The 25969-nt window shown below is 54.4% G+C and overlaps 4 protein-coding genes across 11 annotated transcripts in view; 1 reads left to right on the forward strand and 3 right to left on the reverse strand.

Moving 5' to 3' along the window:
- LOC107049496 (long-chain fatty acid transport protein 3-like) overlaps window positions 1–1828 on the reverse strand; it is a 7357-nt gene extending 5529 nt beyond the window's left edge. The window contains exons 1-3 of the mRNA XM_046904068.1: window positions 1651–1828; window positions 861–991; window positions 11–178 (exon numbers count right to left, since the gene is read on the reverse strand). Of these exons, the coding sequence (XP_046760024.1) occupies window positions 11–178; window positions 861–991; window positions 1651–1828 (477 nt within the window). The remainder of the gene's footprint in view (window positions 1–10; window positions 179–860; window positions 992–1650) is intronic.
- Window positions 1829–2119: 291 nt separating this feature from the next.
- Window positions 2120–3430, reverse strand: JTB (jumping translocation breakpoint). Of its 2 annotated transcripts, none has more exons than XM_025143469.3 (5): window positions 3265–3430; window positions 3112–3161; window positions 2944–3023; window positions 2665–2744; window positions 2120–2407 (listed from the first exon to the last, which is right to left on the reverse strand). In XM_025143469.3, exons 1-5 carry the CDS (start codon window positions 3351–3353, stop codon window positions 2143–2145), a joined length of 564 nt encoding a protein of 187 aa, XP_024999237.2. In that variant the 5' UTR covers window positions 3354–3430; the 3' UTR covers window positions 2120–2142. The 2 variants fall into 2 exon arrangements, with proteins under 2 accessions (XP_024999237.2, XP_015154093.2); XM_015298607.4 differs by having other exon boundaries at window positions 2120–2566.
- A 168-nt stretch (window positions 3431–3598) lies between these two features.
- Window positions 3599–4536, forward strand: RPS27 (ribosomal protein S27). Its single transcript, XM_015298608.4, has 4 exons — window positions 3599–3638; window positions 3849–3957; window positions 4037–4147; window positions 4361–4536. The coding sequence occupies exons 1-4, from the start codon at window positions 3633–3635 to the stop codon at window positions 4387–4389; spliced, it is 255 nt and encodes an 84-aa protein (XP_015154094.1). The 5' UTR covers window positions 3599–3632; the 3' UTR covers window positions 4390–4536.
- NUP210L (nucleoporin 210 like) lies at window positions 4521–25887 on the reverse strand. Of its 7 annotated transcripts, none has more exons than XM_040652599.2 (40): window positions 25674–25887; window positions 25170–25306; window positions 24792–24923; window positions 24528–24621; window positions 23995–24145; window positions 23703–23835; window positions 23081–23239; window positions 22558–22626; window positions 21721–21827; window positions 21216–21356; window positions 20232–20369; window positions 19659–19733; window positions 18923–19121; window positions 18539–18684; window positions 17770–17991; window positions 16733–16906; window positions 15781–15973; window positions 15517–15605; window positions 15126–15224; window positions 14858–14959; window positions 14144–14272; window positions 13843–13970; window positions 13383–13515; window positions 13011–13073; window positions 12311–12490; window positions 11734–11814; window positions 10611–10742; window positions 10315–10473; window positions 9946–10037; window positions 9212–9386; window positions 8957–9132; window positions 8495–8715; window positions 7470–7606; window positions 6536–6662; window positions 6234–6383; window positions 5897–6132; window positions 5517–5718; window positions 5217–5321; window positions 5010–5084; window positions 4521–4837 (listed from the first exon to the last, which is right to left on the reverse strand). In XM_040652599.2, exons 1-40 carry the CDS (start codon window positions 25829–25831, stop codon window positions 4764–4766), a joined length of 5493 nt encoding a protein of 1830 aa, XP_040508533.1. In that variant the 5' UTR covers window positions 25832–25887; the 3' UTR covers window positions 4521–4763. The 7 variants fall into 7 exon arrangements, with proteins under 7 accessions (XP_040508533.1, XP_040508532.1, XP_040508531.1 ...); XM_040652598.2 differs by having other exon boundaries at window positions 5915–6132; window positions 19578–19733; XM_040652597.2 differs by having other exon boundaries at window positions 5517–5712; window positions 19578–19733.
- Between the last annotated feature and the right edge of the window lie 82 nt (window positions 25888–25969).

Below are 25969 nucleotides of genomic sequence, written 5' to 3' on the forward strand. Positions count from 1 at the left end.
CGGGGGGGGCCGGGGGGGCCGCGGCCGTCAGCAGCGCTCTGTCCGCTCCTTCCTCGTCCTCCCCGTCGTCCTCCTCCGCTCCGGCCGGGCGGTCGCGCAGCGCCAGCGCCGCGTGTTCCAACACCAAGACGAGCAGGAAACCCATCGCCAGGAGGAACTCGGGCAGGGGGAACTGCAGCTGGGGGGGGGGGGGGGAGGGGGGGGGGGAGTCAGCGGCACGCGGCCCCCCCCCGGGGTGGGGGATGAGGCCGGGATGCGGGGATGGGATCTGCCCGTCAATCACAGCCGCTCCACGCACCAACACCCCCCCCACCCCCCCCACACCATCCCATTACCTTCCAGTAAGGGCCCCCCCCCACTGTCCCGTGTGTGCGGCACCATCGCCTTCCAGCCCCCCCCCCCCCCCCACTGTCCCATCGCCTCCCAGCCCCCCCCCACTGTCCCATCGCCTCCCAGCCCCCCCCCAAACTGTCCCATCGCCTCCCAGCCCCCTCCATTATCCCATCGCCTTTCAGACCCCCCCCCCCATTGTCCCATCGCCTCCCAGCCCTCCCCCATTGTCTCATTGCCTTTCAGCCCCCCCCCCCACTGTCCCATCCCCATCGCCCTCTCCCCATCCCTTCGCCCCCCCCATCCCCATCGCCCCCTCCCACCACCCCATCCCTCTGTCCCCCCATCCCTCTGTCCCCTCTCCTTCCCCCCCCTCCATCTCTCTGTCCCCCCCCTCCCCCCCCATCCCCATCATACAACACGGACTCACTCCTGTCGGAAAATGACCCTGACATCACTCAGTCCATCCCTCCCCCCCCTCCCCCCCCCATCCCATCCCACACCCCCACTCCTTCTCCGCTGTCCCTCACCGGGATGCGCAGCTCCCGCAGTGCCGCCCCGATGCTGCCCAGGTAGGTGGGCAGGAGGTCGAGCAGAGCGGTGCCGAGCAGCACTCCGCCCCCCAGGCAGCCCAGCAGGCTGAGCGCGGCGCCGCGAGGACCTGGGGGGGGGGGGGGGGGGAGGGGGTGTTGGTGAGACCCCCACAGCCTGAGCGGCCCCCCCGGAACCGAACCTCCCAAAATCCCCCAAAGCGGCCCCAGGGCGGCCCCCTGAGAGCCCCCCCGGACCCCATAACCCCCAAAGACCTCCGGGATCCTCCCCCCCCCCCTCCGGGCTGAGTTTCCCACACCTCCGGGCGGTCCTCCCCCCCCCCCCCCCCCCGGACCCCCCCAGATCGTCGGGCTGCCCCACGGCCCCCTCCACAGCCCCTCAAACCCCCCTCAACGACCCCCCCGAACCCCTATATCCCTCAGCCCCTCACCATACAGACCTCCCCGTGTCACCCCCAGGACCCCCCCACCGAGCCCTCAGAGCCCCCCAACCTCCAGGGCAGCCCCCTGAGAGCCCCCCCGGACCCCATAACCCCCAAAGACCCCCCGGGCCCCCCCTCGGGGCTGAGTTTCCCACACCCCGTGGATTATCCTCCCCCCCCCCCCCAGGACCCCCCCCCAGATCCCCGGGCCGCCCCCATGGCCCCCTCCACACCCCCTCAACCTCCCAAGAAGACCCCCACATCCCCCGGGACCCCCCGACCCGCACCGTACCGACCTCCCCGTGTCACCCCCCTATGACCCCCCCCCCCCCCTCCCCCTCCCGTACCGGAGCCCGCGGGGCCGCGCACGCAGCACAGCGCTCCGAGGCCGCAGCACAACGGCAGCAGCAGCAGCGCCGCCACCGCCCCCAACTTCAACTGCAGCTCCGTTCTTCCCGGGGGGGTCCGCGCGGCCCCGGGGCTCCACGACAGCGCCGCGACCCCGGGGCCGCTCCCCACCGCCATCCCGGAGCCGCCGTCCCGCTGTCGCCCTCCGGAGCTCGAAAGGGGGGGGGGGGGGGGGGCGGGACCGGGCAGAGCTCCGCCCCGGGAACTCGGGGAAAGCCCCGGGGATGTGGGCGGGGCGGGGGGCGGCACCGACAGGGGGCAGAGCCGTAAAGCGGGCCGGACATCACAGCACGGCGGCACCGCTCGGATCCCCAACCACCCCCATAGCACAGCGGCTCGGAGGGGGCTCAGGGCAGCCCCAAACCCCCCCCATACAGAGAGGGGGGGACATCAGACACACAGCAGTGATACAGAGGTGACAACCCCGGCTTTTATTGCACGGCCCGGGGGGACCGCGACGCCCCAACGTGGAGCAGCACTGCAGGGAGCGCCGCACGTCCGTGGGGTGACAGCGGGACGGCGCCCCACGGAACCGCACCGTGCCTATGGGGCGACGCCTCCGGGTGGGACAGCGCATCCACGGGGTGGCGCCGCGTCCGTGGGGTGACGGTTGGGCCGGGAGTCCCACGGGTGGCGGCTCCGTGTCCCATCACGCGCCGGGGCTCCGTGGCAGCGCCGCGGTTGTGCCATGGGTACCTTCAGATGGACTCGATCTGTTTCCGCACCTTTTCCAGCGCCCTGCGGTCCAACGCCCGCTGCCTCCACACCACCAACACGGCGCAGGCGGCGGCCACGCAGATCATGGAGCCCACGAAGCGCCAGAAGATCCGCGCCTCCAACACGGCCGAGCGGCAGCTGAACGGCCGGGGTCACCCAGGGCCTCCACTGCCCCCCAGGGAGCGGAGCTTTGGGGGTCCCGCCCCCCACTCCACCCCCCCCGGCCCCACACCCACCTCTTGTATTCGTCCCGCTTGGAGGCGGCGCAGCTGATCTTCTCCACGAAGCCCGTGGGGCCGCATTCGGGGATGCTCTTCTGCGGGGGGGGAGAGGAGGGAGAGTCGGGCATCGTGAGGGAACACAGCGGGGCCTGGAGGGGGGGGCAGAGGGACGGGGGGGCGGGCAGGGCCTGGAGAGAGCCCGGCCGGGCCGAGAGCAACGGGACCGGGGGGTCAGGGACGGAGCTGCGGGGTCGGGGATGGAGTTTAGGGCTCGGGGCCCCCCCCCGCACTCACCACCTCGAAGCCGGAGCAGCGGCCGCACTCCCGCGCCACCACGAACTCCTCCCGCCTCCAGCACGGCGTGGCGGGGCTCGCTGCGGGCAGCGGGACGGGGTCAGCGGGACCCGCGAACCGCCGGGACCCCCCGAGCCCCCGAACCCCCCCGGGCCCCGTCCCGCTCACCCGAGCGGCGCTCCTCGCTCGCCGCCATCGCCGCCACCGCCGTCACGGGCCTGCGGGGAGAACGCGCGGCCTTGCACCGGGACGGGCCTCGCTCCCGGCTCCGGGCCGCACGGTAGGCCCCAGCCCGACCCCCGGCCCCGCCCCGCCGCTCACCGCAGCCCGGCGCCCAGCAGCGCGCACAGCGCCCCGAGCAGAGCGCACAGCGCGCAGCAGCGCGGCCCGGCCCCGCGCCGGGACCACATCGCGCCCCGCTGTCACCGTGCGGGGCTCCGAGCGCAGCGCGACGCCGCCATCGCCGTCGGCGCGGGGGCCTTCCGGGAGCGGGGGGCGGAGCTTCCGGTAAACGCGCGTCTCGTAGCAAAGGGGCGCGGTTTGAGGCTCTCTCTCAACATGGCGGCCGCCGCCCTCCCCAAGATGGCGCCGCGTCCACTTCCGCCCGTGCGGGGAACCCCGCAGCGGATATAGCGCCGCCCGTTTCCGGTCCTGCCCCTTTTCGGTCGCGGCTGCCGCACGCCACCGCCATGCCTGTGAGTGCGCCGCGCCGCCGCCATCCCGCGGTCCTCCCGCACCGAGCGGCCGCGGGCCGGGCCGGGCAGCGCGGGGCGGGGGGAGCGGGGCGGGAAGGCCGCGGCGGCGGGGCGGGGATGGGGGCGGAGGGGATGCGGGCAGGGCCCGCCGCCATCTCCTCGGGCGCGGGGGCGCAAGATGGCGGCGGGCGCTGAGCGCTGTGCTCACAGCTGGCCAAGGACCTCCTGCACCCCTCCCCGGAGGAGGAGAAGCGCAAGCACAAGAAGAAGCGCCTGGTGCAGAGCCCCAACTCCTACTTCATGGACGTCAAGTGCCCAGGTAGGGGAAGGGCGCCGGGCGCTCCTCGGCCCGTTCCGACGGTCCGTGGCCGCCGCCCGACGCCGCGCTCGTCCCGCAGGCTGCTATAAGATCACCACCGTGTTCAGCCACGCGCAGACCGTGGTGCTCTGCGTGGGCTGCTCCACCGTGCTGTGCCAGCCCACGGGCGGCAAGGCGCGCCTCACAGAAGGTGGGTGAGCGCGGGCCGGGCCGGGGCTGCCGCCCTCCCCGCGGGTTCCCCCTTAACTCCCGAGCTGCGGCGGCTCCGCTTCCTCCGACCGCCGCGCGGGGGGTGGGGGAGGCGGACGGGGCCGGGGACGCCCCAGCAGCGCTGCCCGCAGTTCGGGGGGTGCTGCAGCCGCGCCGCTCACCGCTGCGTTCCCCCCCTCCCCCCCCCCCCCAGGATGCTCCTTCCGAAGAAAGCAGCATTAAGCCCACGGCACCGGGATGGCCGGGACTGCGCGCACAGCGGGCCGCGCCGCACGGAGCCCCGGGGCCGGGGAGGCGTCCCGGGAGCGCGAGCTGTGCTGGAGCGTGAGCCCCCCCGTCCTGCTCTCAATAAATTTTGGATAAAACAGATGAATTGCCTTTTATTCCTCATCGAGGGAACGGGGTGGGACTGTCGGCTGAACCCGAACCACTGAACCGCCCCCACCTTCCCCAAACTGCCAAAAAGTAACGGGCACTTAACCTGCGTCGTTTAACCTGCGTGGCTCAGAGCAGCAGATGGAGGGGGTGCACTGAGCGCTGCCCTCCATCCCGGCTGGAACAAAGCAGCTCCGTGCATTACGAGGGCACACCGAGGTTCAGCTCTGCACGCTCCACAGCCCCAGCTGCGTCCTGCTGCCTCCCTGCGTGGGGCCGGGGGGGTGGGAGTATCCTGCGTGGGAAATGAAAGGGCTGCACCCCGCATCCACGTGCTCCGATTTCAGCAGGGTCTGAAAAACCCCCTCAGAGTTCCCCACAGTTTTGGAGCTGTTCCTCCGGGGGGCGGTAATGAATTCCCCGCATTGGGTGGTTGGGGATGGCAGAACAGACCGCGGTGGGCTCACCTGCCTGAGGCACGGCCGCGTTGGACACGTAGATGAGGGGCAGAGTCTGCAGCCTGGACAGGAAGGCGTTGTATGCTGCCAAAACACAGCCCGGTCAGCGCTGCGCCCTCTCAAAGCTGCCAGCTATTCTGGCCTTAAGAACTGCCAGGAGGAAGGGATGAGTTCCTGCAGGTGTTAATTAGTGACTGACGGAGCTCGGGCGCTTACCGAGGTACGTAACAGCTGTTGATCCCAAAACAGCAAAGAGAGTGAAGAGGAGGATCTGGTAAGAGCCTGCAAGCTGCTGGTGAATTCCCACTGCGCCGCGCTGCCCTGAGGGGCAAAGGAGAAAGGGGGGGGGGGGGTCAGCCATGCAGACTGCAGCTCTCCCAGCCTCCCCCAGCGGCCTGCGAGGGGCAGCACCTTCAGGGCAGCACCACCCGCTGTATTGGGACGGTGAGTCGGGGTGAATTGGGGCGCTGTAAACGGGCACGGGGCGCCGAGAGGTCCAGAACTGTGGGCACTCACCTGGGGGACACTCCCCCGCGACAGCTCTGGCTGTGACCACGGCCCTTTGGCCGGTGAGAGCACAAGAGACGGTGATGGAGGCTGCTGGCCTCTGCTGGAGGGAGCTGAGGTTGAGCACACGCACTGTGTAACGCACAAGCCCGGGCTTGTTGGAAAAGAACTCCGGAGGCGTCACTGCTACAGCTGGAGAGCTGGACTGAACCTCGGGACAGAGAAACGCAGCGTCACTCACACAGCTGCTCCCAAATGCAGCATAGAGCGTTTGCTTTCAGAGACCCACGGAATAGATGACTGAGAGGGACTCGGTGTGCACGTCCCCGTGGTGGGTGTGTATTTCTGCCCCCAGGAAAGGAGACAAAGAACAAAGCTTTTCCACTTACCTGCAGTTCTTCCAATACCTGTTCAGCTCCCAGCACGCTCAGCACGGCCGTCAGCTGCGTGGCGCTGAACACTAACTCTGACTGACCGAGGTAGAAGGCAGGGAGGAAAGGAATGAGAATGCTTTGTGTGTCACTGCTGAGAGAAACCACCACGTGGACAGAGGTGTTGGTTGTGCTGAGTGCCAGGAGGGCTTCACTGGGCTGCGGTTTAGCAGTGATTACACAGACATAGAGACCTGCGTTTGAGACGGGATTCGCAACAGATTGAAAAGAGAACAACAAAATAGCAGCAGAATGAAGCCCGAAGCGCTGCGTTTGGATCGGAGGTCGCCCCTACCTTCCTGGGTGCTGAACTCTGGGCTCACAAGGAAGACGTCCCCAGCTGGAACGCCCACCGTGGTGCTGCTGAACTTCAGGTGGCACTGCAGGCGGGACTGCGGGACCAGGCGCTGTGCGATGGCACTCACCTGAGCGGAGCTGCAGGAGCCTGCAGGAAGAAAACAGGGATGAACCCATCAGCCTCTGACCCTCAGCAGAACAAGGTTTTGCCCCCAAGACACGAAGCAGTTCAGATATAACTGCCATTCAGGTTTCCCCATCGGAAACCCCGAGTCGGGTACTTACAGAGGCAGCTCCTACCTTGGAGGGTTTCTCTCCCACTGCTCGTGGCAATGAGAACGTGGAACGCAGACGAATTGGGAGCGTTTGTTAAATAGCTTTTCTGACCAGTCCGGAGATGTAACCGTGATGAGCCATTGACTGAGACCTGAAAGATCCAAAATAGACACTGACTCACACAGCGGGGAAATGGACCGCTTCTTTTTTTGCTGTTATTCTACACAACTTGCCTAGCTGGATAATTAAAGATTAGTCTGAAGTACACTGACGAGCACTGTAAAACACCTTTGATGTAAACGAGAACCAAGCCCTCCTTGTTTCGTTTCTATCCCTTCACTTGCTGATCCGATTGTTGCTAGGATCCACGAGTTTCAGAGCAACTCCAAGTCCAGGTGTCACTCCCTGCTCTAACAGTGCCTACCTACACAGGGACTGCATGCTCGTATCAACACAGCATTAGAGACAACAGCTGAACTACTGCTTTTCTTCTTGATGTAGAACAGCATCAACACACATACACTCCTGGTATGCAGAAGCAGGCTGCCCTTCTCATAGAATCATAGAATGGCCTGGGTTGAAAAGGATCATAATGCTCACCTAGTTCCAACCCCCTGCTGTGTGCAGGGTCGCCAACCAGCAGCCCAGGCTGCCCAGAGAACCCATAGGGTGCCATAAGAACCCATAGGGTGCCATAAGGACCCGTAGGGTGCCATTAGGACACATAGAATCATTGACTCATAGGATGGCCTGGGTTGAAAAGGACCACAATGCTCATCCAGCTCCAACCCCTGCTATGTGCAGGGTCTCCAACCAGCAGCCCAGGCTGCCCAGAGCCACATCCAGCCTGGCCTGGAATGCCTGCAGGGATGGGGCATCCACCCCTCCTTGGGCAACCTGTTCAGTGTGTCACCACCCTCTGTGTAGAGTCTGTGCCCTGTAGAGCGGTGGGAAATACCTCTCTGTATGTGTTCACTATCCCTGGGATATCATGGAAGACCATAGCAGTTCCAGAGCTCTTTGCTAACGCTGCTCCACTCGCGCTGTCTATGGTGAGCACGGCGGGGGGGGAAACGTGCCACGTCCCCGGGTCACCTGCAAACATTGGGCTGCGAGTTGGCTGCACTGCATGGCGGCTGCCACAGTCAGAACCTGCTGCAGGGGCTGCATTCACCCAGCAGTGAGCACCACAGATCTCTTCCCATGCATCTTTAGAGTTCCTACAGAGGTGTCCGCCTTGCAGGCCTCCTCAGGGGAACTCCTTCCCCACATCTCCCAGCTAAATGCACCAGAATAGTGCCTGCTTATTCTCTGGGCCAGAGAGCTTATAAATCATATTCACTTCAATAAATCAGGACCATAAACTGGAAGGTTAAGTTTGGGGTTCAGTAAGTATGAAGAACGCTCGAGTAAACTTGAACAGAATGGGAGAAAGCTTTCTGCGTTCCTTGGGAGTCTCTCTGCTTCTTTTTCTTCTAAAAATGCTATCAGAGACTTAATTTACCATGCAGCTCTGATTAGCCAGTAATAAAAGCACAGAGGCAGGCCTGTCGCCCCATTACGCATGGAGCCTCTTAATGCAGTTAAGGAAGGCTTTGTTTAAGCACCAGTAAATTGCCCCGAGCAGCCTGTCCTTTGAATGCCTATAAAACAGCCATTCTGAAGTTGGGGAAAATGGGAAAAATGCTCTTTTTGTGTCAAAGATAATAAAATTGGGCCCATGCCTGAACTCTGAAGAGGCAAGGAAGTGAGCCCTCCCGCAAACAGGAGGCGGGGGCTCTGAGCATCAGAATCTGTGCACGTGGATGCAGCTCCATCCCCACCCCGAGGCACAACACCCACCCCAGGGAAGATTCAAGGCTTCACAACTCTTAGAGGTATCCCATTAAAACCCCACCAGCCCGGCCTTCCTCTGCTCCTGCACACAAAGCAGACTTGCTGCTTACCAGCCCAGTGAGATGCTACAGCAGAAGGCATACGAACCTTCCTGGCTGACAAGGGGTGAGCTGAAACAGACAACATCTCCTACTGCAAGGGCCCTGGGCAGCTCTGGCTGGATGGCACACTCCACAGGCACAGGGATGTAGTCCACCACGCCTGGACGCTTCCTATCCTGGACAGTCAAGAGCGTCACTCCTCTGCTCACAGCCTGAGCAACGTAGCTGTGATTCTTATTTGCAGGTCTAATGAGCAGCAAATCATCTCTGAAAACAAAGATCTCCTAAGCAAGAGGAAACTGCTAAATGTCACCCCTCCAAAGGCACATATTTCTTGCTGTATGTTTTCCATATGTTGCTACAGTATTGGTGATGGGCTCCCAATTCTCAACAGCTGTTTTCAAACATATTTCAAGTTTAAGATGGATCTTTACATCTCTGTTATCATTCGTGATGTGAAAGTGTGCAAGTTCTCTCCCCGTGAGCCAAGCAGCTCTCAGGACCGTACCTGTTCACAGACAAGTGCAGCTGGGCATGCTGGGCATGGAACTTCTCCCCGATGCTGTTGTAGAACTCGACTGTAATGAGTAAAGACATTCCCAGGGGGAATGCAGCCAAGGAAACGCCACCGGTGGTATAGATTTGGGGACTAACGCTTATCCTTAAATAGGAAATGGGTGCAACCTGGAAAAGTAATGTCAAGCTGAGCCTAGGTGCTTTCCCTGTGGGAGCCCTGGCGGCTGAGCGCTGCCTCAACTCTTACCTGGATACTCGTTACGATCGTCTGATTGACTCCAAAGAGCTCCAGGGAGGTCACCTCCAGTGCTGCGATGCCTGTGATGGGCCCGGCCCTCAGGAGACCCTGATCACGCTCCTCGAGGACTGAGGAGTTGGGGTAACACTGCAAGATCTGGAAGCTGACAAACGCAGCCCCTTCCCTTAGCCAGGAACAAAAGCAAGAAGGCTCTGTTAGACTTGCACAGCCTGGAAGTTCGTTTCACTCTCAAGCAACAAGCAGCAGCAGCTCATCTTCTATTTCTTTTTTCCCCTGACCATGAATATGTTCAGGATGACACTCAAGTTCTTCAAGACCAACATCTCAACAAAACCCACCAGCAAAAAACCCAACGGTATAGGCAGATAGCAAAGCCTGAGATCTGCTTTTGGAGGCAGGAATTCAGGGGTTTCCTTTCTCAGATTAACCATGTCACTCCATTAGTGCTCAGGGGAGAATGTTTCACCCGTACTGAGCTGTCCCTTTAAAAACCTGAGTAGCGTTTTCTGCTCTGTGCTGAACTACACTTAATACATTCCTTTCAGACAGCAGCTTGAAGCAGAGCATGCCTCGAATTCTCTGCCTTGGAGCAGGAAGTTTGTAAGTCTCTGCTGAATATCTCGGGACAGGAAAAAGAAGCTAAGAGGCAGCTGCATGTGCTGCCAGGAGAGAAACACGTCGTCAGCTGCCCCTGCGCTCTGGGTTTTCCTTTCTGTGTCTACCTGTTTGTGTACAGCTTGAGTTGAGAATTCGTGGACATTAAAATTTGCTCAGTGGAAAACAAGGGAGAGAAGACAAACAGCTTTTCAAAGACCTACAACAGGCAGAACAAAAAGAAGTTGTTAAACAGAGACACTGAAAAATGGATTAACAACAGCTGGAAGTTAGGAGTGAAGGAAAAGCAGTTCCTGGTCACCACAGAAACAGACATAAACAGGAGGTGTAAAGCTATGCAACAGGAGGGTTGCAGCTATGCCCAACGCGCGTGCCCCTAACGAAGCTTTCCTGCTGCACTTGCTCATGCAGGCTGCCCACAGGTGTCTCCCACTCCAAACATTGCCTCTGCAATGAGCCCAGCCTGTGGCACATACCAGGACCTGTATTTCATCTGTCAGCTCAGTCACGTTCCCTTCAAACTGCCCAGCAGATGCATTCAGGCACTGCACCTTCACCCTGATGCTTGTTCTACCTGCTGCCCTCGTGTACACGACCATAGCAACGTTGTTCTGTGCCGGGAGCTGAATGGAAACCTGTTAGAGAGACAGCAGGGCTGCAGGCCAACCCATCTTTGGCTTAACAACTGCTTGCATGCTGCCTGTCCCACCTCCCGAGGCCTTCAGCCCCACACACTGCGCTGTACGGCCACTCCTGGAGGCTTCCTCAGTACCTTCCTGTGTCGAGGAAGCAGCTCTAGGACATCTCTTTTGCTCACTGACCACTGGAAACTCAGCTCTGGGTTAGCGTTACTGAAGGAAAAGGGAGTCAGCATGTTGTTCAGCCCCACCACGAAGACTGGCATCTGCAGAGGAAGAACACTGTCACCAGAGAGAAGTGTCACAAAGGAAGAATACTGTCACCAGAGGGCATCTGAGCTTTCCTGTATTCCGGGCTTCTTGGCCCAATCCCGTATGAAGAGCAGACCGGTCACTGGGGCACATTATATGCCATTAGCAATTGAATGAGAACCCCTAAAACTCGGAGGGGGGGAATTACGTCTGATAAGGAGATAAGGAACTTATTACAGCAGCGTATTCTCTGCAGTCCTTTAAAATACAGAAGAAACCCTCCTCTCCCTGGCTTAACTGCCTGGCAGCAGTGAGGAGGTCATAACCTCTTCCCACCAAAAATCCACTGAATGTGTATTTCAAGACCTGCAATCAACTCCTGCATCTCCAGGGAAACTGAGAGGAAAGGAAACATTGCTGCTTTGTAGCACTGCAGCTCTCTGAATGCACCCAGATATTCTGTAGCAGCTGAGAAATTCAGTTTTTAAAAATGCATTCCACACTGCCTGCAAAAATCCTCCCTCAGAATCTCTCATTTGTTTTTAAAAGCACTGAAGGCACACGACAGCCCTCCAGATCTCCACAAAGGAATTCCAGACAGTGCTCTGCTACAACACAGAGGAGCACCGCTCCCTCCGGCCGCTGTGACGTGGCATTCCAGGCTCCTCACCAACCCACATCCATCTCTGCTGCCCTCACACTCACACAGAGCTGTTTCCCAGCCCATAAATCCAGCGAAGGGCAGAGCTGTAGCCTGCAAGACTTGAATTCCATGCGAGCAGCTGGAGAGGGCTGTTGCTTCTCTCTTATCTAATGGTGTTACTTTCTGTTGCACACTAGAATGAATGAACTAGAAGACTGAAGGAGTTCTTTCTACTGACTGCTCTACTCCAGTCAGCACTGAGCTCAGGGTTTAGAACTGCAGGCATTTGTTAATCAGTTTCTCAGGGTAAGAATCCTCCTTAACTTTTGGCCATCGGAAGTTTTCAGTGTGGGCTACAGTACCTCAGTGCCTGTGATCAGCCTTGTGGAGGGTACATGAATTCTTACTGCTTTTAACGGGATCACTTCTAGCTCCACTTGATCCTGCAAAATACAACAGCAGTTCAGCACGGTGACATCTGACTCGAGTGCACGGCCTGCAAGCACTCTGTAGCTTAACTTCTGAAGCACGCTGCCCTGTCTGCTCCGTGCCAGGCAGGGAAGGGGCAGCCAGCACCTCCCCACGGTCAGACTGCAGCGCTGCTGACTGCTGACCACCCCGACACACGAAGGTTTCTTGTAAAGCCCTCGGATTCCTGCTGTCTCCTCCCCTGCACTGAGCAGTGCCTTTCACTGTATCCCACTGGGGGCGCCAGAAAGCAAGAAAGAAAAGCATGGAGAAGTTTCCCCGACTTGTGACGGCCATTTCTCTTGCTTGTAACTGTTAAAACTGCTTTTAGCGATACATTACAAACACCAGATCCATATGCCCTTAACGGGAGGTCTTTCTGAGGCCAGGTTTTCAAGGCCGGGCTGCCAACATCATTAAAAAGCCCGACAAAAAAGGGAAGAGGGAGTAAGGAATGCAGTGGGAAGATACCTGTGAAAACACAGTTACTCTTCCCGTGTCTTCACTAACCACCTGAATGGTGCCCTGGATGGTGGTTGTTCCCACTGCCTTTGCTGTTATGTGTCCAAGGCAGCTGACCTCAGCGACAGAGCAGTTGGTGACAGAGAAGTGGACGATGGATTGTGGCTGGGGACCACCTTCAGACATCACCTGAAGCACGTTTAAATAGATGAGATGTTCATTAAGACAAACGTCAATTAGCAAATCCTGATGCTGTGAGGTAGGGAATTAATATCTCCAGTTGCCTGTTCCACACCTCTCCTGGTGCAGCCCCTTCACTTCAAAGGATAAAAAGTCCAAACTGCACCCATCTCCTCATGCCCTCTGAGCACACAGCATCAGAACTGGCAGCACACGTACCCCAGAGGGCAGCACCCTGCCCTGTGTCTGCAGCACCCAGCTCTCCCATCCCAGCACTCAGAAGCAGCACACTCCATTCAACAATAAAGGAGGGCTCTGGAATGCGCTGCCCACCTTCAAGCACTGAACTGAGATCTGACCACCAGAGATTGTCACAGGACAGGATTTGGGAGTAAGACTGGTAATAGGATCCAGAGCCTTTACTCCGAAGCTTAATTAAGCTCTTTTCACCACCATGAAGTACACCATGAAGTACTCAGGGGGAAAGGAAGCAAAAAATGCTCATCTGCTCAGAAGAAATAATGCTCACCTGCATCACATTGTGTGGAATAAGAGTGATTTTCCTCGGGATCAGCTTAAATGGAGGAAAGACCTGGAAAAAAGGAAGGATATTCTACTGTAAAACATTACACGTTTCTTCTATGCACTACATAGAGTACAAAGGCTGCTGGTGCTCAGTTATCACAGGAGCATGTCTAAGGGGATCTGGGGACAGCCTTGTACAGAGCTTCCTAGTGAGGGCAGCAGTTCTGCCTTCTGAATGGAAGGGCTGGCAGAACAATGGGCTACGCTGCCAAAATGCAATCAGTGGAGCACTGTTTTTATTTCCCCTAAAGCGCTTTGAACATAAGGATTCCACAGCAGCCAAAAGTGAGCAGATTTCAGAGCTGTGCATCCTTACCTCAATTTTACGAGGAGCAGAAGTGATCTTTCTGCCCATCTTGTCCCAGGCTGTAGCTACCAAAGTGGTCTGGCCCACGGCGACAGCATGAAGTGTGTGCAACTGGGAATATTCTCCCACTTCCTCTACTTGCCTAGGAAGACACTTTAGCATGACTCCATTTTTCATTTCCTGTGTTATAACTACGAGATAACTTGGGCAGGAACTGCCAAGCTGGCAAGTTACAACACAGAGGCTTGTATTATCCACAGCACAGAGCTCTGAGCGGCAAAATACCACTTAATAAACACAAGAAATGTGAGGGAATCGACTCCTTTGTCAAAAGAGGAACACACAGGCAGAGCTACCAGGCCTGAGGTAATGCAAACAGTTCCTCTGGAGTTCTCAGTTCTGTTTTTCATCACAAGGTGAATATTATCAGCTAGTACTTTGGAATGGCCCAGCCCAATGCAATACTCACACAAGGGTAACAATAGGTGATGCTGCTTGCAGCTGCAGCTTCATGTACTTGAAGTATTTACTCTGCAGGGGAAGTCGCTGAAAACCCAGTACTCGAACAGTGGCCAGAATGGACCTGCCAATCTCAGCCTGGATTCAAAGGGAAGAGGAGGGTGGAAAGGAAGGGAGCAATTCACACACTCTCCCTTGCTCTGGATGAGAGATGCTAAGCCTGATCTTGCAGTACTGCCTCCTCTTGGTGGGCAACGCATCCCATAACGCTGTGTTTTAGGAACAGTGGGGCTTCCCCGGGGTTGTATCACCTTTTCACTGAGATCCACCTCCACCTCGTGCATGTCAGACACGCGCACGTGGGCTGCAACCGGTGCCAACGAGGCCAAACAGGAATCATGGATACCCAGGCTTAAAAATCCGGGCTGCAAAGGGGTGACCTATAAGGAAAGCAAACAGACACCGCCATAGCAACTGGAGGAAATATTCCCATCTCTGTTACAGAGGAGATTCACAAAAATGAGATGTTCTGCTCAAACGCACAGCTGCACTGATCACTGAGCACAGCTATGGGACCTGGGTCAGCCCACACAGCTCCCACAGGATCCTTCCTGTACCAAAGGGAGCAGTGCACTGTCCTGGGGAACCCTAACACATCTGGCTTCCACTTCCAAGCCACACAGCAGCCAAAAGTTCAGTCTTTGTCCTCTGGCAGTGAGATTAGATTTCCCTCTCAAATAAAACCTGCGAAGTTTTGACTTCTGACTCAGCGACAAACTCCTGCCCTCTGGGTCCCAACCAGTGAGCTGCACTGCAGGTACTGCAGGAGGACACAGAAGGGCAGGAAACTGCAGGAGGGGATTTTTGTAAGGGACTACATCACATCTCAGTCCAACCAGGAGATGGAGGAAAAAGGAAAAAAAAACAACAAAAAGCAAAGGAAAAGATTGATTGCTTCCTATTTTCTGAGGTTGAACCTTCCTCGACACAAGCTTCTGCAGTGCAAACCCTCGCACGGGAATCACCTCAATGGCACTGTCTGCCTCCAAGTATCTCATGTTCACTATTCCCTCCTTGCTGCTGTTGACCAGGAAGTATCCAGAACCTTCCACAAGACTGAACAGCTCCTGTCAATGAAAACAAAATCCCATCAAAGAACGGAGCCCTCAGTCCTCACCTGTTCTGAGGTTTCACTAAGAAAGGGTATATCACTACGGAATGCGAAGGCACCACTTGTTACACACATTTTCATAGACCTTGGAGGTACAACACAGCTGTGAATGGTGCTGTTACCTTTACAGCAGGGTGGTTATATACAGTGACATTATCAGGCAAAACCATCACGTCCTCAACCAGTAGGAACTCCACAGAGGTAAATAAGCCAGACGCTGCCTAGGAACACAAACAAAATCAGAACCATGTTCCATCAGTATTGCTCCTCGGGTTACAAAAGCACCACTCTCTTCCTCCTCTCCGACAGAAAGGAAATGACCGCAGAGTGCAGACTGCAAATGGGCATTTCTCCTGACAGAAATCTCTCCCTAAAGCTGCAAAAGTTGGTATTTAGAACTGCAAATGAAGTGTTACTGCATTACCAGGGGGATCTGTCACCAAACAGGAATGGTCAGGCCCAAAGCAAGCACACACTCTTCTCTGTCCACCACAAAGGCTCCTCATTGCTCACCTGCGGGCCACCACCGGTTCTGTACTTTACAAAGCTGACTTCAACACGAACAGTTCCTTTGATCTGATGCACTTCTAGAAGCTGATGTCCTGCAAGCAACAGATGACCAAAAAACAAAAACAAAAAGAAAGAAAAAAAAGAAATCAAATCCCGTAGGAAATACTCTTAAAGATGTTGCAGATTTTTCAAGTTTCACTGCATTCTTGAGGAACAATTTTGAATGTCAAAATACAGTAAATGATGTCCTCCAAAGCCCAGCCGTACCGTGCAGCCGGGTCTGCCCGCTGCCATCGTCCTTCAGCACCATCCTCGTGGCTCCGGAGTCAGAGAAGTGTGCCAGGCTCCTGTTGGATGACTTCCACTGCAGCACCAGAGAGCTGAAGTTGTCAAACTTGCGCTGCTGCCCATCGAACACCGCCAGCTCCAACACTGTGCTCCTCCGGCTGGAAATGGGGATCTGCACACAAACGAGCAGTTCCATTGACAGCTCACTGCCTGGCCTTAGAAGAAATGTTTCCTCCTCCCAAACAAGAATCAGTTGGACTGCAATGACGGGACTCTGTGCAGCAGTGGCTGCTCCTTTCTCCCAGCTACAGCTTGATCACCCAACATATTACAGGGATTCCTCTTTTAAGCTTTCCTGTTTACGTCAATTACTGTCAAACACAATGGGCAGAGGAAACCTTGTCAGCAAAGGGCCCGGGCCATCACTTCATAGAATCATAGAACCATAGAATGGCTTGGGTTGAAAAGGACCACAATGATCATCTCATTCCAACCCCCTGCTATGTGCAGGGTCGCCAACCAGCAGCCCAGGCTGCCCAGAGCCACATCCAGCCTGGCCTGGAATGCCTGCAGGGATGGGGCATCCACCTCTCCTTGGGCAACCTGTTCAGTGCGTCACCACCTCTGGGGGAAAAACTTCCTCCTCATATCCAACCTAAACCTCCCCTGTCTCAGTTTGAAACCATTCCCCCTTGTCCTATCACTATCCACCCTCGTAACAGTCATTATTGGGACATTTATTGGGATGAAAGTTATTTCACTATCAGGTAACCACTTTTCCAATCACAGCTCTGAAACAGCAGTTAATAACACACAACCTTCACCTCAGCCCACAGGAAATACCTCATACATCATGCATTCCCCACACCCCCCAGGTGAGTGCAGGAGCATAACACAGCATTAACAGCAGCAGTTCTGCCCCGAGCCTTACCAGCTGTTTGCTGTGCTGTGGCAACAGACAAGGTGGAACAGCACGGAGCGCTCCGTACACCGGGCTCATGGACATGCTGGCAGGAGAAGCACAGATGAACGTCACCATGGCTGCCTCCACGGCAGGAGCGGGGTTCAGCAGCCCAGCCCGGTTCCCTGCACGGAATGTGAGCACCTGCAGGGACACACAGCGAGCTGCTCACTGCCCAGACCAGCCACAAGGGGCAGAAAGTAACCGCCGTGCTCAACGGTGCCTTCAAATGTGAAGATGACATGCAGGGCATTAGGTGTGTAGAGCTGAAGGATGTGCAGGACAGTCAGAGAATCATTAAGAATCATGAAGGTTGGAAAAGACCTCGGAGATCATCGGGTCCAACTGTCAACCCATCACCATGGCACCCACTAACCCATGTCCCTCCTCCTGTGACCTCCCATGGCCAGGCAAGCCTGCCACTCCCGCTAACCATCACCTTATTCAGGACGCAGATGACCAGAAAGAACAGAAACAGCACCATACAGCACAGCTCTGGTGGCTCAGAAGGTTTTGAGATGCTAAGGACCCTCTGCTGTCTGGCTCGTGCATTATATCCTTGACTTTAATACTGAACTCATCACCAGATTTGGATTTTGAAAGGAGTTTTCTTCAAAGACATTGCAAAGAGCAGCTCTCCCCCACCCTTCCTGACTGTGTCCCATTCCTAGGGCTATCTGGGTGTCTTCCCAAAACATCAGTTTTTTGCCTTGTAGAAGTTTCTGTGGGCACAGTTTGGAGGAAAGTTTCACCACAGCTGTCTGTGCATTATGACTGAACCACCAGACTGAATAGGACCCCTACTGCTTTTCCCCTAAAAACAGCTCTGATTAGAATGGGAACCAATAAACCAACAAGGGTAAGAAGAGTGAAATTCTCCTTTGCTTAGCTGATCCCACAGTAGTCTGTGAGCTCTCTAATCAAGGGAAATGTGAGGCTACACATGCAAATTTATCCACGCTGCAGCTCCTTATGAAGTTTAGGACACAGAGATCAGGGTTCCTTACCTGCTCCCCCAGCTCCAGGCACACAGCCCGGTACACATACTGGTTCACTTTCCTTTGGGTTGGCAGTCGGATTTGTACGACCTCAATTTTATCTTTATGCTCCACAGTCAGTTCCGAAAAGAAACGAGACGGTTCCAAAACCCAGGGCCCTGGGCCACCTTCAAAAACAATCTCCTTCGCTGCCTTCCAGGTCACCAAAGCCATCTCCACCGGATTGACAGCCTGAGCACGTGAAGAAAAGAAAACCAGGAATTCCTCTTTTAGTACCATTTGTCAGCGGGGCGTTCACTCAAGTCAAAAACGGACAAAAAAGAACCACTGATACCACTTAAGGCCTCTAACTACTCCAGCAACGTCAGGGGTGTTTAAGGTCAACCCACAGGGCTCTGTAATGCTGGAACGGGGCCATGTACATGCATGAGAAGCAGACAAGAAACTGCAGATTGTTATAAAATATCCCTGTCTTTCTTCTACATTCATTTATTCCAAGCTGCCCAAGAAGCCCAGCTTAGACTCCACCTATTAACGTGCTGATACAGCAGCACACAGCTCAGACTGAGAAACAAAGAGCAGCCCAAACACACTGCTGTTCTCCTACAAAAACTAAAGTCAAGTCGACTGTTAAACCCATTTACTCCCATCCGACAGAATGGTTTTTGTTTGTTGGTGTTGGTTAATTTCCAGCTGCAAACAATTCAGGATTTAGCACCGTGCAACAAAGACTCCTCAGCAGGTTGGCAGTTCAAACACAGCGCAAACACGTCCTCACCTTGAGAGGTTCATAAGCAGCAAACATTGCACTTGTTTCCAAGTACTGCTCGTGGACATTAACGCTCACTGTCAGCAACGTGTGTCCCACAGACCTTGCTTCTATTTGGAGGCTGGAGCAGAATGTCCAATCAGGCTTCCGATTACCTAAAACAGAGCGTCTTTGAAGCAGATCTGTGATGAAATTCAGTGCAAGGCAACCCTTTACCTCATTTGGTTTTCCTAAAGGTTCCCCTAAATGTCACATTTGATCCCTCAGATGTTGGGGGTCAGCTATAAAAGAGATGGTTCAACCCCATCACAGCCTCAGAATTAATGGCTGATGAAGTCCCACAGATCATACAAAGCTCATGGGAACGGGTATTTCGGAGCCAACCCATCATACCTCCTTCTGCAAGGACAAACACTCCCCTCTTTTCCATGCTTATCTCCAAAGGTAAGAGGGAACAGTCAGTGAAAGCAGTGTACTGCCTCGTCTCCCTGTGTGTGAAGTACGCCTGGAGAGGAGCCGCCAGAGTGTGCCCCACCTCCACGTCTGCGCGCAGCGGCATCAGTTCCAGCTTTGCCAGAGGTTCCACAAACACCTGCATGAGCACAGAGCCAGGAAGCAGTGTGAGAGCAGAAAGCCAACAGCACGAGGTCAGAGCGCACAGCGTGTCAGCCTGGCTGCGAGCAGGAAGCAGCCCAAATCAAAATATGGGAAACAGATTGATGGTATCTTCGCTTACAAACGCTCTAATGGTTCGCACATGATGCTAAACAGGATATAAAGTAAATTCAGCAGCTAAATAGTAGTGCATGAAGAAGCACCTGACGCTCAAGATATAAGAAATACTAAGATGGAAGTCCAGTAACGTGAACTGGAAACAGTCCCACTGACAGAAAGCTGCAATAAAAGCCTCCAGAAAACCAAGCCCAGCTCTTCTGAACAACAAACACACTTTGACCTTCAAGCAGAAGCTTTCAGTTTCTAAGCCTGGACAAGACGGCATTTCAGAACAATAAACTGCCCAGAAAAAAATAATAAAAGAAAGACTTTCCTGTATTTCTGCGTAATGAAAGGGGTTCTGTGCATCTCTGGCCTGAACTGTGCAGTGCCCCCGGGCCAGGCCTCCGCTCACCGCTCCTTTTATGGTGACTGTGGCCACAGTTTGATTGGAAGAAATCCAGGAGAAATTGCCACTGCCTCCTTCCACCTGTAAGAACGGAAAGAAAAGGGGAGTGCCATAAAGTACAACAGCGTCCTGGCAACGGGAGGGGGGTAAAACAACTGTGTGTTCATGGTTTAGCTATGGAACAGCATGAAAGTGCACTTCTGTTGCCTCTTCTGCTTATGCAACACTTTCAACGGCTCAGATCTGCAGCGATGTTTAATGATGTACAGCCAAGCAAACAGCAAACGAAATGGGACCGAAGAACAAAGTGACAAAGCAGCACAGAGGAAGAAAAGGGAAAGGCAAAGAGAGGGATGAGCACTGGGGGACAGGAACTTGGCATTTCTGGAGAAAGGAAAAGAGCATGTGGGCTTATCAGTGAAAAATGGATGTTGTGGAGGGAGCCAGGCAGTTACCAGTGGGAACAGAACCCTGATGGGGCTGACGCAGAACAAGCAGAGTGTGTGTGCACTTCTCTTCTGGAAGGGGCTCCCAAAACAAGGAGGCCAGCACAGTTTCCCAAACCACACTTCACTTCACCTGGAGTCGGTACTGATACAGCACTTCTGTGGGATGCCACGGGAACGCAAGGAGAGGACGGGACAGCCTTATGGGGTGGTACATCTTCACCTCCTGCTCACGGCTGATCACTGTGGGGAAGGAAGGCCCAGAGCCACCCTGCAGACACGGGGACAAAAGGAAATGCCCTTTCCATCAGAGCAGCTTACCATCCAAAGGACAAACTGATGGTTTTGCAGTGAATGCAGCCTGAACAGGCCTGAATCCCCACAGAAAAGATTTGTGCTCATTGCCATAACCACAAGCTTAAAAAATACATACATGAAATCAACTGTTTCTTTTGGGGGACTGTAATCCAAACAGCAGTGTGACACATCCATTTGTCCACAAAACACTTTAGTTTGTATAACATCAGAGGCAGGAGCCTGTGGCTATATTTATATCGTTTCTGTAACGCATTTAATTTACATTCCCAGGTGCTGAGGCCAATTGGCACAGTGTACCTTGCTTCTGCTCCGAAAGCCATCAGCTTTGACAACCACATGCCCCCCTCTCACAGAGAACAGTCCCAGAACACCTGGAAAGCTCTGGAAGCTGCATGTGGGAATGCAGCTCGGCAAAGAAGCAGTGTGCTGCGGACCCACACATGCTCTGCAAGATGAAATGCTGTGTGCAGCTCACTAAGAGCTGCAGCTGCTCCGACTGCAGCACAGAAGGTGCAAGAATCCCTGATGTCATCCAACTGCCCCAGCTTTCCTTTCTAACTGCCTGGTTTCTCACATTTCTAGGAGTCAGTTTTCCCTCTCAGATGCTCCCAGCTCAGAAACTGCAGAAGGCACTGTATACAAAAAACCTTGTGGAGAGTAACTTGTTCTAGTGGGACAAATATAGCAGAACTCCAATCACAGAGCAGCTCACTTCACATGGATGTGAGCAGCGCTGTGACACAACCCAAGGGACTGAAAAAACATTCTGAAGGAAATCACGAGCATCCTTCTCTCTCACCTGCTGAAGGACAGAAACCAGCTCGGCTCTTATCCCTGTGGTGCCATCCTTTAGGACTCGAACTACGTGGTAAGACCCGTTAGGAGACGAAGTCAGCTCCTCAAAATACTCCTTAGAAAAGCTGTGAGTTATTCTGAGGTTCTGCAAATTGACAAACATCGGTCAACACTGCACCGCCTTCCAAGGAAAACCCCATTCATTCCACACAGTCACCCACGGGACTGTGTAGTCCTGGAGAGCTTTGTAACACAGGTAAGAAGACCGAAATGTGAGTGGAAATTTGTCAGCAGAGACTGAAGGAGACCGAGATGATAAAAGCAACAGCCACTTTCCTTCTCCTGCCCTCTAATCCCCTTACTAGTCCTGAATATACCTATTAGAAACTACTTTGAATGTACTTGGAAAGGGCAGGAATGTTGTGTTCATTACACGCTCTCCATGACAGCAACATAACTCATCACAGCACTCCGGGCGGTCGCGCGTTGCTAACGAGACATTCACTCACATCAGATAAATAAACCTTAGTGCTGTCTCTGTCATAAACCTCAACAGTGATGGCATACTCCCGCTGCACTTCCAGCACCCATCTGTCTCCCGGATAGACACTGAAACCTGAAATAAGAAACGTGTGTTGCTCTTGGAACCACTGTCAGCAGCAACCAATAAAAAATAACTGGGAAATATCTTTTATTAAGAACTTTGATACCAGAGTTGCTTTTCTATCTGCAGAATAACTGAACAGCTCCTAACTTGGTTTAGAAACTGTAAGTTTGTACTCCATTTTGTGCTTGACCAATGAGAGCCAGGGATGCTATTTTTTGCAACCAATGTCTTTTTGCTGCCAAAAAGCAGAGATTTTAGCACAGAAGGAGGAATGTCAGCCACAGCACTGAGCACTTCGAGGCACCTTTTGGATGAGAAGTGGTGACTGAAGCAGAAAGGCGCTCATTATTCAGCCCCCAAAGTATCCGCTGTCATGTAAAAACAAACCCCTGCATCCAAGCACACTGTAGCAAAAATATGTATTCCAGCAAGCAGCACAAAAATGGCATGTAAGGCAATCACGGCACACTCTTTCCAAGCTCCGAGCCCCACTGCCTGTTGCTAATCTTCAGCTTAGTTAATTGCTCTGATTTAGAAAGCAGCCCATCAAACAGAGCAAGGCCAACTTCAGCTTTCAAATCAGTGCACTTGAAAAGATGCAGTCTGCTCTGGCCTTAAGTTTCAGATGCCTGCTGGCAATAGAACGAAGGCAATGATACATTAAATATGTTCCTGATCAGAAAAAAAAACAAAACAACGATGTGAGAGTTTTACAGTCAAGCTCCTGCTTTCTCATTACCTAAAAATCCAGCTTCTACCACATAGATGGTGCAGTTAGGCAGCCCAGATGCAGCTCGCATGTGAACGTCTTTATTCTTGTATAGGAATTCCGTAAGAGTTTTTGCTTTGTTCAGAAGGAGCGTGGTCACCTTTAGTGAGCTGTAAAACTGGCCGGGTTTTAAATACAGAGTAACTGAGGGGGTGGAGTTTGATCTAATTTTCACCTTCTGTTGCCATCAGTGGGGTTACATTGTGTAAGTGGGTGGAGGAGGAGCCGTTGTGAATAAAGGGAGAAAGGAAGAGAAGTGGGAAGGAGAGCAGCGGGGAGCACTGAGCTGAGGACACACCCGGGGGGGGAGGAGGGACTCACACAGGAATCCCCTCCAACAAAGCTCAAGCACTCAGAGCAGCTCGGAACCAAAACCAAAGCATCCCACCTGCCTTTACAACCTCTTTCACTCCCAATCTGTGGCTGACCATACTTGGGAGAGCGCACAGCTGCTCGGCAGTACAGAAGACAGCATGGAAGCCCAGAAGGATACTTCTGTGGACCACAACCAGGCTGCTCTGCCCCAGCTGCACAGCTCGCACGGCGGCAGTCTTCCCCTCCAGGTTGGCCACAGGCAGGAGCTCAGAGCCACCGGGAGCAGCGACCTGATCCCGAAGCTCCAGCTCGTAATGCTCGAGAGGATATTCCAGCTCTGCAAAAAGGTTATTCGAAAAAAAAAATTGCAGTGATTTTACAACCACCTCCGCCCTCCTACAAAGCATTCTCTTTCAGCAGGTACAAACGCAAGGACCAAACAATAACGGCAGCACTCCATCAGTCTAAGCATGTAATTAGCTGTTTTTTCTCCACACTGGCAGCATTAGTTCAGCACTCAGGAGCTGACACACGAGTTCTGCAAGCGTTAGTGTGCCAGGGCAATCAATTCACACCCACTCTGCCACCACCAGGAGGCCGTGCCATTCCCCAATTCCACAGGGTGCTGCAATCCCTCACAATGCAGCACACACGAGGCCCCAGCAGTCAGGCATTCATAACCAGACTTCATCTCTAGGCTCAGCTGCCCTGCTCTGAAAACCACAACGTATCCACGTGCTGAGCTAGAAAGCTCAGGTGAAAAGTGGGCTCCACGCTACGGTGCTAGGAGAATAATTTACCTGTAATCTTCCCCTGTACAACTTTGGCAACTCTGTATTTTATAAATGCTCCAACCAAGAGGTGAACATCGTGAGCAGGGATCAGCACTATGTTCTCCAGAACCAGCAGGCGTACCACTGCAGCGGCCACTTTCTAATGGGAGATCAGAACGCTGCTGTTACCCACAGCCACGAAAGGCAAAGCCAGAAAAGATGACAAAGAAACGCATATTTTCCACGCAGTCCGCCTAAAACAGAGGTTTGGGTTGTATTTTTTTATATAAAGAAAGGGAAATTGGTGGTGATTATTCACCTTGTAGGTCGATTCGTGTATTCGGACTTTTACAACCGCTGCACCAGTCGTGATTCCTGACACCAGGATCCTGTCCCCTTGTTTTTCTGCCCTTTCCAGCTCAACAATGTGGTCTGGTGGGGAATAGTCAGCTTCTGAGTATTTTAAAATCCTGACAAGAAAACAAAAGCAACCTTTGCTACCATCTCCACGACCATTTTGGATTCACTAACACAGACAGGCTAGCGTCCCATGAGTACAGTGATCAAGAAGAAAGCATTACCAGAGAACTGTGGAAAAAAAAACAGATAGAAAACCTGTTCCTAGATCCAGGCTCCCTGGAAGTGTCCAGTCACACCCCCAGTTTGAAGCAGAAGAACCTCAAACTTAGGCTGGATTCCCTGGGATCATCCGACAGAGATTTAAAATTGCCCAGGGATGAAGTTCAAGCGTTTAACCCAATCTGTGTGACTTTCTTTTGCTTTCTCACCCTAAGAGCATCCCAGGATGAAAGGAAGCGCTAAGCATTCCCTCATCCTTTTTGCCACAGTCACCTTATTTTGTCTGACAATTCTACACTGTCCACATCCTCATCCTTTGCGACGCTCCACTCAAAAGCCATTCCTGACAAGCTACTGAACGTGTTCCCTGAAAACAGAGATCAAAATCACAAAGAGGGGAAAACTCATGCACTCTTGCTAGCTGACACAGTAAAATCAAACCTCCTTCCCTTCTAAACACGAAGGCAACAAGCAGCATGTATTTCTCAGAGCACAACTCTGGCATGGTTCTGGGAGAGCCCTTCTCACAAGCAGTACCTTTGACATCCAGGGCTCTCACTGCCAACTCGAGGGGAGAATCCTCCACGTAGATCTCCCGGGTTCGGGAGAGAACTTCAATGCTGTCGATCACATCAACCATCACATCACAGCGGAGCACGTGGCCAGTGACTGCAGCAGGAGAACAAACAGTGCTTCGTTCAGCCCCTACAGGCTCCTATGGACTCAACAGCTGCAAAAAGCTGTACTAGTGAGAATAATTAATAGCTGCTTTCTTGCCCTGCAGAAGGTGGAGAAGGTATTATCACTAATCACAGCTTGCTTTCAACAATAAAAATGCACACTATCGTACACGTCTATACAAGCCCTAAATCCCTCATCACCTCCCACCTCATGAGCCTCCGCTTTTCCACCCACCGTGTTCCTCAGCTATCACAGCACTGCTCAGCTTGGTGGGCTGTGTGGACTGAGGAGACAGCAGGGCTTTCTGGGAGCATGCAGCACCATTCTCATAAAGGGGCTCCACTGCGACAACGTTGTAATGCATGGAATGCCTGAAAGACACAAAGACATTCCCTTCTCTGCTTACATGTCTGTCTTTACAGCACTATCAGAGCACTGGGCCCCTCGCTGCCCTTCTGGGCACACCGTGAGCCTCTGTTGGACAGGTCGCAGACCTCTGTCTGGCAGGCCATGGGCGTCCATTGGGCAGACCATAGGCCTCTGTCTGACAGGCCATAGACCCCTGTCAGGCAGGCCATGGGCCTCTGTCTAGCAGCCACACAGCACAGCCGTGACCACTATCACATATGAAGCCTCTGATCCAGGCTCCCACCTCCTCACTGCACCCTGAACCCCTCCATCCCCACACTGCCACTTTCCACATCCTCCATCCCCTTTCAGCAACACTCCCTCCCTCACCAGGAGTAACAGCCCCCTTCAGCCTCCAGCACGAAAGGCACCCTCATCTCCTGGCTGAAGGGCAGCAACACTTTGGGCACGTTAAGCTTAAAGGCACAAGAAGGCACCACGACGAACAGCACGAGGGCGAGAAGGGAAAAGCGCCGAGCCCGCCTCATCCTGTCAGCGAAGCAAAATGGCGCCGCCCGCAAGGCGCTGTTCCCGCCTTTCTGCCGGCGTGGCTCTGCGCATGCGTCTTAGGACCACGCATGCCTGGCACCCGCCGGCTGCGCATGCGCGATGCCCCGCCCTCGCAG

Source organism: Gallus gallus, chromosome 25 (genome assembly GCF_016699485.2).
Source record: "Gallus gallus isolate bGalGal1 chromosome 25, bGalGal1.mat.broiler.GRCg7b, whole genome shotgun sequence".
NCBI classification, from domain to species: Eukaryota; Metazoa; Chordata; class Aves; order Galliformes; family Phasianidae; genus Gallus; species Gallus gallus.

Bases quoted from the DNA above. Each gene is read 5' to 3' on its own strand.
- RPS27 (XM_015298608.4), top strand. The intron at 3,958-4,036 runs GTAGGGGAAGGG...CTCGTCCCGCAG, and splicing joins CATGGACGTCAAGTGCCCAG to GCTGCTATAAGATCACCACC. The intron at 4,148-4,360 runs GTGGGTGAGCGC...CCCCCCCCCCAG, and splicing joins CAAGGCGCGCCTCACAGAAG to GATGCTCCTTCCGAAGAAAG.
- JTB (XM_025143469.3), bottom strand. From the start codon at position 3,353: ATGTGGTCCCGGCGCGGGGCCGGGCCGCGCTGCTGCGCGCTGTGCGCT. The intron at 3,024-3,111 runs GTGAGCGGGACG...CGCTGCCCGCAG, and splicing joins GAGCGAGGAGCGCCGCTCGG to CGAGCCCCGCCACGCCGTGC. The intron at 2,408-2,664 runs GTGGGTGTGGGG...GTCCATCTGAAG, and splicing joins AAGCGGGACGAATACAAGAG to GTACCCATGGCACAACCGCG.
- NUP210L (XM_040652596.2), bottom strand. From the start codon at position 25,831: ATGAGGCGGGCTCGGCGCTTTTCCCTTCTCGCCCTCGTGCTGTTCGTC. The intron at 24,622-24,791 runs GTACTGCTTGTG...CTCTGTTTTCAG, and splicing joins GAGAGCCCTGGATGTCAAAG to GGAACACGTTCAGTAGCTTG. The intron at 17,992-18,538 runs GTGAGGACGTGT...TCACGTGCTCAG, and splicing joins CTGCTTATGAACCTCTCAAG to GCTGTCAATCCGGTGGAGAT.